General features: G+C 44.2%; 1 protein-coding gene across 2 annotated transcripts in view; it reads left to right on the top strand.

The window, feature by feature from the left end:
- The window catches only part of srrt (serrate RNA effector molecule homolog (Arabidopsis)), a 99,818-nt gene that overhangs the window by 31,823 nt on the left and 53,629 nt on the right, over nt 1–14,366 (top strand). For both annotated transcript variants that reach the window (XM_084320654.1, XM_084320655.1), the window contains exons 10-11: nt 9,466–9,641; nt 9,938–9,999. In XM_084320654.1, the coding sequence (XP_084176780.1) occupies nt 9,466–9,641; nt 9,938–9,999 (238 nt within the window). The remainder of the gene's footprint in view (nt 1–9,465; nt 9,642–9,937; nt 10,000–14,366) is intronic.

Below are 14,366 nucleotides of genomic sequence, written 5' to 3'. Positions count from 1 at the left end.
GGATATGTCCGCAACATAAAAAACCAGCTACTCGGGGTAGCTGTTTGTGTGAAATAACAAGAGAGGAGACTAGAGCTTGTGGCAACCAATACCGTGGGCATCATATAGCTTACATCCTGGTACCTGCTGGGACGTACCAACTGAAGACACCACTGGGGGTTGTATAAAAATCCTAGGTTGATTTGATTTTGTATACATTTTAAGGCTCAAGGAGCTGATTGACTGCCTACCTCAAAGACTGTTGTCTTATTTTGCACATTTTCAGTAAATATTTGATTTTGAAGTTTTATCTGGTGATTATTTGAGTGATTGTTTCACATGGGCTCAGCCAGGTTATATAGGATGCCAAGTCTACATCATTCTGGTTGTTTATAGCACAATAACATCTGATTTAATGTGATGGAAGAAGTGAAATGATCATTTCGAGTAAATATTTTATTTACCACAGCCGCATAAGATGCTGGAAAAGCTTGAAAATGCACCTTGAAAATGCTTTAAAAGTGCTTGAATTTTGCTTTGGAAAAGGTGTAAGAACCCTGTGTCCATGAGTAGACTCATCTCTGGATATCAGTTTCACGACTGTATGACTAACGGATCATGAGATGATAATTGAAAGTTTAGCCTGATGGTGGCACTAGAAGAAAGGTCATGGGGTCACCAATGGAAACAATATTCATTGTTTGATTGCTCAGTAGTAAATTTACAGATCGCTCAACATTCTGTTTTTATTGCCCTGCTGATGATATACATTATATAGCCTGCATCATCCTGGCTTGTCGGTTGCTTGGAAAAGGGAAACGAGCTGCAACTCTTGTCTATTGTTGCACTGTGGCGCTAAACACCAAATTAGGTTTGCTAAACCTAGCAGCTTTGTTGCTTAGCTAGCCGGGAGATTACAATGGATCCAAACGGCAAGCTTTCAAACGGTGCAGTGTCTCCAAAATAAGTAACATCTGATCAAAAGGGGAATTCCACTCCGTCTCTTGTATTTATAGAAAAGTAACTTTACTACAGAATTAAATTAGCTCACAGACTGCTCTATACATATAGTTTGGTCCATACATTTTCACATAATGTTTTTGCTATCTCCCTGATGGGTTTGTTTTGGGTTTTCAGCCTAATGATGACTTGCACTTGCCTCACTGAAAGTAACAGCTCTTTGCACCTCATTGAGAGTTGACAACAACAGATTGCAAATACCACAATGAAATGAACTTGAGACCCTTTGTCTGCTCCTTGTAAATTAATGATAATGAGGGGCACACACCATGGAACAGCTGAGCAGCCAATTGTCCAATTACCTTTGGTCCCTTATAAAGTCACATATAGAAATGGTTGTAATTCCTACACCGTTCACCTGATTTGGATGTAAATACCCTCAAATTAAAGCTGACGTCTGCAATGAAGGGAGGGACACGCCGCCCTCGTCGCTTCCTGATTCTACTGCGCAGGAGCACCAACCGACCTGTAGGAGTCGCTGTCCACAACGTCCGATCCCCACCCACCAGCTTCCCACCCCCTAATACTGCCAATTGTATTAGTATGAACGACCAGCCAAGCTGGTAGCAACGCCGAGAGCTGGGCTCGAACCCAGCATCTCCTGCGTTGGTGGCGAGCGCCTTGCCCACTGCGCCACCTAGCCGCCCGCAGAGATATAGTCCTAAACTACTGAGCATGCTCCAGCTTCCTGCTTTACAGAGATATAGCACTAAACTACTGAGCATGCTCCAGCTTCCTACTTTACAGAGATATAATAATAATAATAATAATAATAATAATAATAATAATAATAATAATAATAATAATAATATCTTAAATTTATATAGCGCCTTTCAGGAGACCCAAGGCAGGAGGGGGCAGCTAAGGGAAAGGGATCAGGGAACAACGTAACAACAAAATCAAAAGGAAAGAAAAGAAAAGGGAGAAATCAGGCAGTCATTTACAAATTTGTTGAAGAGGTGGGTTTTGAGTTGGGATTTGAAGGAGTGCAGGGATGTAGCACTACGGATGTTTGGAGGGAGTGAGTTCCAGAGTGTGGGTGCGGCGGCAACAGAGAAGGCTCTGGGACCAACAGTCCCGCATGTTGGTGGTGGGGATAGAGAGGAGACCGGAGTCAGAGGACCGCATCCTCCGGGGCGGGATGGAGGAGGTCAGCTAGGTACCGGGGGTCAAGGGAGTGAAGGGCTTTGTAGGTGATGAGGAGGATCTTGAAATTGATGCACGACTTGACTGGAAGCCAGTGGAGGTGGATGAGGGTGGGGGTGATGTGGTGCCAGGACTTGGTGCGGGTGAGAACCCTAGCAGCAGAATTTTGGACGTATTGAAGCCTGTTCAGGGCATTGGTGGGTAGCCCTACGAGGACAGAGTTTGCGTAGTCAAGACGGGAGGTGGCGAAGGCGTGAATGAGAGTCTGCTACAGAGTCGGGGAGAGATGGCCGGAGTCTGGAAATGTTCCTGAGATGGAAAAAAGCTGATTTGTGTTATTGATTTTATATGGGAATGAAAGGAGAGAGTAGAGTCCAGTATGATATAATAGATGATGATGATGATGATCAGATGTCATCAATCGGCACACATGCGATGCATGCATGCAATTCGTATCTGCGATTAACCCATCCCGTCGTCCTTCCCCCCCAAGGGCAGCCGGGAGCAAACAGGCATCAACGTGAACCGCGCCAGGGGACCAATGCAAGTGCTCCTGTCCGTCTTCGTCAAGGACGCCACAGCGTTAGCGATCTATTGTTGTGCATGTTTTTCCATTGGGTTTATCTTATCGGGGGGGAAACCCTTGCGAGCACGGGGAGAACATGCAAACTCCACACAGAAAGGCCTGGGAGATACCCCACCTGGGTAACTGGCATCATGGAAACCTGGTCCCCAAGCGGGAATCGCACCCTGGACCTTCTTGCTGTGAGGCGACAGTGTTAACCACTACACCACCGTGCCGTAGTCCTGTACTACTGAGCATGTTCCAGCTTCCTGCTTTACAAAGGACTACACTTGAGGTTAAAGAGGGCCGACGTTGTCAGACAATGCCAGTCAAAGGTTGGATCAAGGTATCGGGTAACCTCATTGTTGTAGTTCTTCTAATTTGAGTCAGGGTTGAGCAACCGCCTTATGATGTGTATATATATCTACCATATTAGCACCTTCCACTGTCCATGTTTCTGAGCTGAGATCACGTTGGCCACATAGAGACAATTAAACAGTTATGCCTCAATCTGGTGAATGAGTTTAATGTTGCTTTGCAGTGGAATTTTCCTTAACTAAATCAGTGATGGTTTGTGTCACAAGCAGTATGGTTTTCATTTAAATCTAAGAACAAATGTAGCATTGATGTCTATTTACAGAACATTCCATGCCTAGAGATTGTGTGTTGGTCACCACATATTCACATGTTGCGTTTCAAACCTTTATTTAAACTCGTAAGACACTGAGGGTACCCTCATTTACAAGACAAGCTTACAAGACAGTTTATCAGCACAACAAATAAGAATAAACTATTCAAATCAGCTAAGACCGTTACAAGTGGACACACAGTGGTCAGAGATCATACTTTAAATGCAGCAAGAGAAGGAAGAACCTTCAGCTTCAGAGTCAGTTGGGAGGGCATTCCAAGTGTTGGATGCATCAAAGGAAAAAGCAGTTTTACCTAGTTGAGAGAAAATATACCCCTGCTGGCTTAGGATCAGCCTCCACCAGGACCTTATCTCTTGTGTGTACTCTACTGTGTGCCTCTCTTAGTATATCATGTACCCCTGCTGGCCTAGGATCAGCCTCCACCAGAACATTATCTTGTGTCTACTCCACGTTGTACCTCTCTTAGTATTTAATGTCCCCCTGCTGGCCTAGGATCAGCCTCCAACAGAACCTCTACTCATCTACTTTGTGCCTCTCTTTAGTATTTCTTCTGCCTCAATAAAAATTCATTGCGACGAGTAGGGATGGGAATCGAGAACCGGAACTAATGCCCCTTTTCCACTGCATGGTACCTACTCGACTCTACTCTACTCTGCATTTTCGGTTTTCCATTACCAAAGTACCTGGTACCAGGTACTATTTGGGTACTTTTTTAGTCCCTGCTCTGTCGAGGTTCCAAACGAGTAGAACTGGTACCAGAAAAGTCATGTGAAACACTGCAGACCACTGATTGGTCAGAAGAGAGACGCGTCACTCGTTGGAGCATCTGAACAAAAACAGAAAGCCGCCATCTTTAATGGCTTGCGTAGAATTTCATTATGTTTGCAGCAGGAAACAAGTGCAATAAACAAAAGGATAGTCACTGTGTATTCTGCCTCATTTATTGATGAAACAAAACCGACATCAACACAATTTGCCACAGAGCGGAGAGTTTAGTCTCACAAAAAGATCGCAGATTAGTTAAGCTTGTTGTTAGGGTTAGGGACGTGAGTGGTAACGTTAACTTTGTTGTTAGCCTAATGCTAACGTTAGCAGATAGACCCGAGAGCCTAGGTAACGTTAAAGCTTGTAGAATAGACACAATGAGAGGTAACGTTAGCGTTAGCAGAATAGACACAACGAGAGTCTGGTTAATGTTGTTATTGATTGATTGAAAACTTAACTCTGGCTTGCCAAGCTCATAGCCCCTTTCGTGACTGTGATGCACCGAGTGAATCCACAGTCACTTGCTCCTCAATAGGAAACCAACCTAGATTTACCATGAAGGACTGGTTCTGGCCGAACCGTTCGTTATACAAGTCAGGGTTTCCGTTAGAAAAAATTGTTGCCGGTCTCCGTGACCGGCAAGATTTCAATCTACCGGACAAATGAGATTAATTCCGGTCATTGTTTATTGAGCTTTAAAACAATTGATAGGCAGGCTATATAAAGAATGTCATCCTCAAGGCATGTAGATTTATAATAGTATTATTAAAACTAGGCTACTTTTGCGTATACAGTCATTAATATATTCCAAATAAAATAAGTCCCTCGATACTCCGTGCTGCTGCTGACTTGAAATAAAATAGACCGCGTATGTGGGCAGTCGGTCCGACACTAAACAGCAGTCTGTTATAATCAAATTTTTATGAGCTAACGAATTCCGTTATATTGGACATTTGTATTAATTATATCAAGCGAAGAACTGAGAAAGCAGAGAGACGGCAACATTATCGTGGTTTGCGTGACGACTCTCTCCACCTCGCAACGACTTATTTGCAAAGAGTATGGCGCTGCAGAGCAGCTGATCCAGCTGTTATTGGCTCTTTTCTGGGGACCGCACAGCAGCGCCCCCCACCCAACATTGGCTGAAAATGGCTGAATTGGAGTACTGCTGGAATACTGCATTGTGCTGCTGGTGCTATGGCTCTGCAGCTTCACAAAAGTTCGCACACCCAGCACCTCTCGCTGACAACGTCGTTGTCATTATTAGAAGCAACGAGGAAACAAATGTAATGATCGTTTCGTTCATCGCATAGGCTATTTAATTTTAGCCTATTTTAATACAATTCAAATAATCAAATTGTGCTTAGACTCAGGGAATTATTTTCACCGGACATTAAGACCGGAGAGATGAAATATGTCGGACTTCAACAGATTTTGCCGGTCAAATACCGGTAATTACCGGCTAACGGAAACGCTGATACAAGTATCACAGAGACATTTCAAAGGTACTCACAGTTGCACGAGGGTTTCGGGACAGAGATACGGGATGGTTTGAAAGCTTGGCGTTGCTAATAAACATTAAAAATATCTTTTATAAACTGCTCAACACTGCATTATTTCCGGCATTGGCTGCCTGGTGTGATCACAGCGCATGCGCATCATGCACCCAACGCCGGAAATAATGCCGTTTTGAGCAGTTTATAAAAAATATTTAAAATGTTTATTAGCAACGCCGAGCTTTCAAACCATCCCGTATTTCTGTCCGAAACCCTCGTTCAACTGTGAGTACCTTTGAGATGTCTCTGTGATACTTGTATAACGAACGGTTCGGCCAGAACCAGTCCTTCAGGGTAAATCTAGGTCAAGTCAAGTCAAGAGTTTTATTTGTCACGGCATACAAGTATACAATGAAATGCGGGTGGTCTTGCCCGCAAGGATGTGCAATACAGTAATAACAACATATAATGGAATCCAATAAAACAACATTGTGCAATAAACAGTAACATAGTAGGGCATATCGGTATTTGTACATAAGTTATTTACAGAGCATGGAGCACATGCTAGGTCCTGTGGTAGTGCATACACTGTTAGCTACGGATGAGGCACTGGGTCTTTCTGTACATTGCTATTTTATACAATCTCAGGTTATACTATAATATTTTTAAAGTGACCTTTCCTTAGTGGCCATAACTGTGGGCGTGTGCAGCATGAGTGTGTGCTTGCTCATGTTAAAGTGGCTGCTAGTGTGTGAGCGTGTACAGTGTGTGTATCATGTGTGTGCTCATGTGTGCTTGAGTGTGGAGAGTTCAGTGTTCAAGGCTCTGATGGCCTGGGGGAAGAAGCTGAGCCGAAGCGCCTCTGTCCTAGTAGCTGGGGTTCGCAGGCGTCTGCCTGACCTTAGCAGCATGAACAGGCTGTTGTTGGGGTGGTGTGGGTCTTTCATTATTCTGCAGGCTCTGGATTTGCACCTCTTGTTGTATAGAACCTGCAGGGGTGGTAGTGCAATACCCGTGGTACGCTCGGCTGTGCGCACCACTCTCTGTAGGGCCTTCTTGTCCTGTGCCGTGCTGTTTCCATACCAGGCAGTGATGTTTCCAGTCAAGATGCTCTCTACAGCTCCTGAGTGGAAGGACTGGAGTATCTTCCCAGATACTCTGAACTTCCTGAACTGTCTCAGGTGGTAGAGGCGCTGCTTCGCCTTTTTTACGACTGAGTCTATGTGTGTTGACCATGTCAGATCCTCTGAGATGTGGACCCCCAGGTACATAAAGCTGCTCACCCTGTCCACGGTAGCCCCGTTTATCCTCAGTGGTGTGTGTGTGTCTTCTGCTGTCCTCTCCTATAATCCACGATCAGCTCCTTGGTTTTACCAATGTTCAGGAGCAGGCTGTTGTCCTGGCACCAGCGTTCCAGTACCTCAACCTCCTCCCGGTAGGCCTTCTCGTTGTTGTTCGAGATCAGCCCCACCACCACTGTGTCGTCTGCAAACTTCACTATGGAGTTGGAGCTGAACTTGGCCACACAGTCGTGTGTGTATAGTGAGTACAGCAGGGGGCTCAGAACACAGCCCTGGGGGGACCCGATGCTCAGGGTGATGGTGTTGGAGGTCTGACCCCCCACCCTGACCGCCTGGGGCCTTTCGCTCAGAAAGTCCAGTATCCAGGCGCTCAGGGCGGAGCTCAGACCCAGCTCGATCAGCTTGTCCACCAGTCTGGTGGGGACTATGGTGTTGAACGCTGAGCTATAGTCAATGAACAACAGTCTCACATAGCCCCCCTTCTGTCGGTCAAGGTGAGAGAGGGTGCTGTGCAGTACCTGGGAGACCGCATCGTCAGTGGACCTGTTTGGCCTGTATGCAAATTGCATGGGGTCCATATCACTGGGGAGGGAGGCACAAATGTGATCCTTGACCAGCCTCTCGAAACATTTCATGGCCACAGAGGTGAGTGCCACCGGTCTGTAGTCGTTGAGACATGTTGGGGAGGGTTTCTTTGGTACAGGGATGATGGTAGACATCTTGAAGCAGGCAGGAACCACTGACTCCGCCAGGGATTGATTAAATATGGCGGTGAACACAGGGGCTAGCTGGTTGGCACAGGACTTAAGTATGCGTCCTGTTATACCATCTGGGCCAGCAGCTTTTCTGGTGTTCACCTGCATAAATGCTCTTCTCACACTGTGTTCCGACAACGAGAGAGCGTCCCCGCCCCCCCGCGGTTGCCCCCCCCCCCCCCCCCCCCCCCTCCACCACAGCCGGCGCGCCAGTGACGTCACTAGCCGTTGAGCTAGCGGCACCACTGTCTACACCAAACCGAGCGTAGAAGGAGTTGAGTTTGTCCGCGAGCGAGGCGCCGTCGCTCCCCATTGAGGGGGCGCTGACTTTGTATTCAGTTATTGTCCTCAGTCCCCGCCATAAGCCTCTTGTGTCGTTTTGTGCCATTTGTGTCTCCAGTTTATCAGCATATGTCCGTTTTGCAAGTTTTACAGCCTTGCGCAGAGTATAGACTGTAGCCTTGTACTCCTCCATGTTTCCTGACTCTCTGTCCACGTTGTAGGCGGTGGTGCGAGGGTTCAGAGCTGCTCTGATAGTACTGTCCACCCACGGTTTCTGATTTGGGAAGACCCGCACCTTTTTCATGGGGACAATACTGTCAGCGAGTGTTGTTATGAAGCATACAACGCTGTCCGCGAACTCGCTGACGTCACTGGCGCTTCCTTGAAACATATTCCAGTCTGTATCCTCGAGCACGTCCTGAAGCGTGGCCTCTGATTGGTCGGTCCATTTTTTTTGTCTCACGTGACACGACGGCGTCACGTGATCTTTGTTTATATGCGGGATAGAGTATAATGGAGTCATGGTTGGATGAGCTTGTGGCCCCCGTCAATGGTGGAGCCGCTACAGCCTTGTAGCCGGCTCTGAACGGGGTATAGCAGTGGTCAAGTGTGTCCTATAGGTTGGTTTCCTATTGAGGAGCAAGTGACTGTGGATTCACTCGGTGCATCACAGTCACGAAAGGGGCTACCAAGCTCACGGACATAGCTATGCTGGAGCTCTCATGCTGATCACCAGCGGCCCCGCCTCCCCACACGGAGACAAACTGAGTACTTAGTACCTGCAGTGGAAAAGGAACGAAGTACCAGGTACCTAAAGCGAGTAGGGTAGAGTCGAGTAGGTACCATGCAGTGGAAAAGGGGCATAATTGTCAGATTCCTGGAATCGCATGCCTCCGTGACTATCGATTCCTCTTATCGATGCCATGTTTTTCCGACAGTTGCGCATTTTAAAACAAAGTTAGCGCCACGCATGCAGCCATAGCAGACTATTTGATTCCTTGACTAGGAAAACCTAAATGAAAATGAATGCTTTCACTGTATAAATATTCTCCCATTTCATCCATTTTAGATGATCACAATAGACTGAGGCTGCAGCTAGTGGTTCTCGCGCACCTCAGGAAAATCCTTTCACGCTAGCACAGCGGGGTAAACTGACTCAGGAAAAGGTGAACGAGTGTCACCGAGCAGTCACAAAATTTGTAAGGGCTCGAAATTGCGACCATTTTGGTGGGGGCTCAACGATAAAAGACAATCAGAAATGTCAAGTTGCATGTTGTTATTCTAACCAGCTTAGTTCTGTTGCATTTCCAATTTATTTATTGAAAATAAAAATTTATCAGGAATCGATAAAGAATCTGATCGATAAGCAGAATCGATAATGGAATCGGATCGATAAAATCTTATCAATTCCCATCCCTAGTGACGAGGGTGGACTGCTCAATCATCTTAAAGTGTTTTACAGAAGTTACACATTGACTTGTCCTTAACCAATACGCTGTCCCCCAGCTGACGATGGCCCGGCCGATGAAGAGGAGAAATCAAAGGAGGAAGTCGAGGAGGAAAATAAGAAGGAGGAACCGAAGCCCAAGGATAACGCGCCCAGACCACGCCCTCTGCACAGGACCTGCTCTCTGTTCATGAGCTGCATCGCACCCACCATCTCCAAGGCTGAGATCGTCGCTGTGAGTCAATGAATACCAGACTTTTGTCAAAGAGCATTTGGACATTATTCTTGGCACTTGTTTTAGCCTTGCTAGGAGGTTGGGTTGGGCTTGCCACATACCAATTTGATGAGTCAATTGACAATATTAACCTGATACTGAGAAATGTCCTGATGTGGTAAAACACTCGACGCAGGTGTAAACACGTGCTTAGAATTTTCTGATTAACACAGGAAGAGACTAGGGTGGTGTCATCACTAAGAATTTGGAATTAAACCATTTAATTTGTTGTGGTTTGTGCGTCTTTTGCTCTGCAGTTGTGTAGACGATATCCTGGTTTCATGCGTGTATGCTTGTCTGACCCCCATCCAGAACGCAGGTTAGTAAAAATCCTTCTCTATAAATGATTCTGCACACTTAAGTATGAGAATGGTTTGTTATATTGCAGGGTTGATGACAAGTGATACATGACTGATGAGGCTATAGATTTTTAGGGATGCACCGAATGGGAAATTCTTGGCCGAAACCGATACCGAAAATAAGAAACGGTTGGCCGAAAACCGAATGCCGAAAGGCCGAAAATGATTAATATAAATATATATATACTGTATTTTTATTGTTTTTTTTTAGCTACCTGATTATGGCAAAAGACATGATTATGGCAAAACTTAACTTAAATAATAATAATAATCACTTATGGGCCCATAACACATTTATTCAGCACTTTTGAATGCATACATTAATTCCAGACTGACTGCTGAAAGATTGTACAATTTAAACATTTTCTCTTTGCATACAACAAAATGTGCATTAACACATTCCCCGCCATAGGTTATATCCATCAATATAGCCAGTCTGCCAGAACTATAACCCTATGGAGATGTTTACCTTCTTTGCAGGGCTATAACTTTTTAAATTGTATTGCTATATTGACATTACTATGGCCCATTCAACATCGATTATCTATAGTTCAGGATGTGGGAACGTTATATTTTTTCATTCATACATTGTTGTGTTACTAGCATCGAGAATATAAGTATGTTTTTAATCTTTTCTGCTGTAATTCCAAAAACAGTAGTTATAGGCCCTGAAGCATATATAGATTATTGATTGGCGTTTCTTTCCCATACACGCTATATTAAAAAATTCAAATGTATATGATCGGTATACATTATGCTTCATCATGCGTGGAGGGGGGGGGGGGGTCGTCTATAATTCCTTGATCGTCAGTAACGGCTTTATTTACTATGGGTTGATATGTTGAGCAGATGGTTTGCAGTGAAATGAATAAACAATCGGGTTGAAAATAACGTTAGTTGCCTCTTACCGTGCGCCGATGAGACTGGATGCGAAAGATCCCAATTATTTGACGCCGATCTCCTACATCCATTTCCGGTTTGTATGGCGCAATAAACGCCGAAATCATATCGATTATTGTGTTATGGCAGCGATCCATATGCACGCCAGTGTTTGTCTGTAGTCCCGTAACGATATGTGACTGCCGGACGGATTTCCCAGATGCACCGATTGCCACTTCCGGTTTGACTTTAATGTAACTCGCCCGATCATCCACCAGGCGGCGGTATTGAGGCGTTGCAATATTGTGCAGGGTCCCACTGGATCAACTGGATATATATAAATCATTTTTTATTTTATTTTTAATAAAGTTTCATAGAAATCTTAGTCAAACCTGGGGCGGCTACGTGGCGTAGTGGGCAAGGCGCTCGCCACGGAATCTGGAGACGCTGGGCTTGCCTGTTCGAGCCCAGCGCTCCACATTTGCTTTCAGTTTAGCTGGTCGTCCGTACTAATACACATTGGCCGTATTAGGGGGTGGGAAACTGATGGGTGGGGATCGGGCGTTGTGGACAGCGACTCCTACAGGTCGGTTGGTGCGCCTCCCACGCGTTACTCCTCGCCACTGAGAGATCGAGCTGCGCAGGTGAAAAGATGCGACTGCTGTTACCTCAAGTACCGGAGGGGACTTGTGCTATGTATGACTTAGTCCACATTGCAGCCGGCTTGTGGGAGGCAAGAAACGGCGTTCGTGACAGGGGAGGGTTGAATTGGATGATACGAAATTGGGATGGGAGAAAATATAGAAAATGGGAGAAAAAGTGGATAAAAAAAAAAGAAATCTTAGTCAAACCTTTAGTATTATGGATATTAAACATGCTGGCAGAGTACATGCATCCATGTTGTTGTGAACATTTTAATTAAATAAAGAAATTCCCTATCCATAGTCGCCGTGGGAAAGAATAAAATAAAATAAATTCCCTACCTACCCATGGCCTTAACTGACAACCAACAGGAAACAAACAATATTTTTTGTTATGCCCCAGCTAGACAGAGCGACACATTATTATACCTGAACGGTCGGCTCTGGTGTGGGGGGCCAGGCGATTGTCGCTCGCTGTGTGCAGACCACTTTATGGCCCCCAAGATGCCTCATGCTCTTGATTTGATTTGATTTATTAATTATTTAAGGCTGTTACCTCTCTGTTGTTCAGGCTGTTACATCTGTTTTATTTAATTTAACCAAATCTTTAAATTTCTGATTTTGACTTTTAACAAAAACAATTGGTATGATCTCTATAATCAGCAAGCATGATGTACAACCCTTATAGCTATTTCTTTTGCAGTATGCTTATCTTTTGTAGGTTGGTTTTATATGTATATATATCCATCGAGTCTTTTAAATCAAAACTCAAAACCCACCTATATTGCCTGGCCTTCCCTGACTCACTTTGACTCTTGCCGTACTTGTTGACGTGTTGTTCTGTTTTCCCTTTGTCTATCCGTTGATTTTATTTAATTTTTCTGTTTATTTTATACTTTTCTTTGTACTTAGCTTAGCTATGTGAAGCACTTTGGTTGACGAGCGTCATGTTTAAACGTGCTATACAAATAAATTTGATTGATTGATTGATTGTATTCACAATATGAGCTGTGTTGTGAATGTGAATAAAATAATAAAATGAAGTTAACTGTGAGGTCATTAAGTGAGTTGTATTAAATCGAATAAGGATGTTTAATAACCGTTTATCATAAAAATTCAGTGCCCCCGAAATACAAAAAAAAGCCCCCGAAAATAAATTAACACATTGACCGCCAATCACGTTGTACGACGGGTTTCAAGGTCATGCGAATTCCGCCAATCCACGGCGTACGACGTTATTGAGATCATATTTCATTTTTTCGCCATGGTATTCATAATTCCCTCACTCAGCCTCGGCTGATACAGTGGGAGCCTGCACAACTCTGCAACGCTTCAATACTGCCGCCTGGTGGATGATCGGGCGAGTTACAACCGGAAATGGATCTCTGGTGATCTCCGTGCATCTGTGAAATGCGTCCGGCACTCGCATATTGTTGCGGGACTCTAGACACACATCCGTGTATATGGATCGCTGCCATAACTCTATAATCGATATGATTTGGGCGTTTATTATTATTATACAAACCGGAAATGGATCTAGTCGATCCACGTCAAATAAGTGGGATCTTTTTCCTCCAGTCTCATCGGCGAACGGTAAGAGGACGCTGACGTCAGTTTCAGTTTATTATTAATGCAAACTGCTCTGATCAATATATCACCCATACTACATAAAGCATTTACTGACGATCACAGAATTATAAACGATTTTATTTCTAACCCTGCTGCAGACTAATGTTATGTTTTGACAACCGATGTTTTGACAAATTGCTTGTATTGTTTTATTGCACTTGTGGCAACGTGCGTTTTTGGCATCGACTTTCGCAAAGTATACCCAGACTTTCGTTTTGTTCTCTCTGCCATGATGAGCGCAGAACTCGGTCTGTGTCTTATGCGCTTCAGCAGCACTGAGCCACGGAAAGGCCTAGGCCTGTCACGATAACACATTTTGCTGGGCGATTAATTGTCCCAGAAATTATTGCGATAAGTGATATTATTGCGGTTTTGAGAGAAATAATTTTTTTGAGAAATGTATTTCCCAAAAGTTTTCAATCAACTTTTTTTTTTTTTACTAATATAATGATAATAGCATAATAATGCAAGGAAACCGTTTCAAAGTGCAATAAACCTTTATTTAACATTGGAAGACATTTTAAATATCCTAAATTACTACCTAACCAATCAGATATGAGGTAGCGTCAGAATCAGAGTAACCTCGTTCCCAGTTTTATCTCCGTGAGAGCAATGATAAAACGAGCAGAGCAATGTGTGTGGACAAGAGGCAGGTTGCTACGTTTACTGTAGGAAGGGGCTTTTAGACCCATGTTTTAATTTTTTGCTTCGAAAAGAGGGACGTGGGACATTAGGTAAAATGGCTGTGCAGTATACAACCAAAAGCGGGACACCTGGTCACCCTAATTGTGGCTCGCGTTTGTTTACTGTGGCTCGCGGATTATGTGATGGGCAAGCTACTTGGAAAATGTAGTAAGCTACACTACCAGTTACTCTCGATTAAAATATAGCTCAACAATAATCAAATAAACACAAATATATACTATCTCTATTGGAATGGAGACTTTGCAGCACAGGATAAACTAGGGATGGGCAAAAAAAAAAAAACAGATCTATTGATCACATGATGTACTTGAGTACTCGTGGAGGAAAACGCTGTACAAAATAAACGTCTTTTCCGGTGTTTTAGACTTTGCTCTTTTATTTTGAAACCCACCGACCGGAAGTATTGTTGTTATTATCCTAGCAGAACCTATGAGCGGACAACTTGTGTCGTCCGGTTCTGTGTTTTTGAGCTA

The sequence above is a fragment of the Notolepis coatsorum genome (assembly GCF_963971535.1).
Source record: "Notolepis coatsorum genome assembly, chromosome: 8".
In the NCBI taxonomy this organism is placed as follows: Eukaryota; Metazoa; Chordata; class Actinopteri; order Aulopiformes; family Paralepididae; genus Notolepis; species Notolepis coatsorum.
This window is presented reverse-complemented; position numbering and strand designations above follow the sequence as displayed.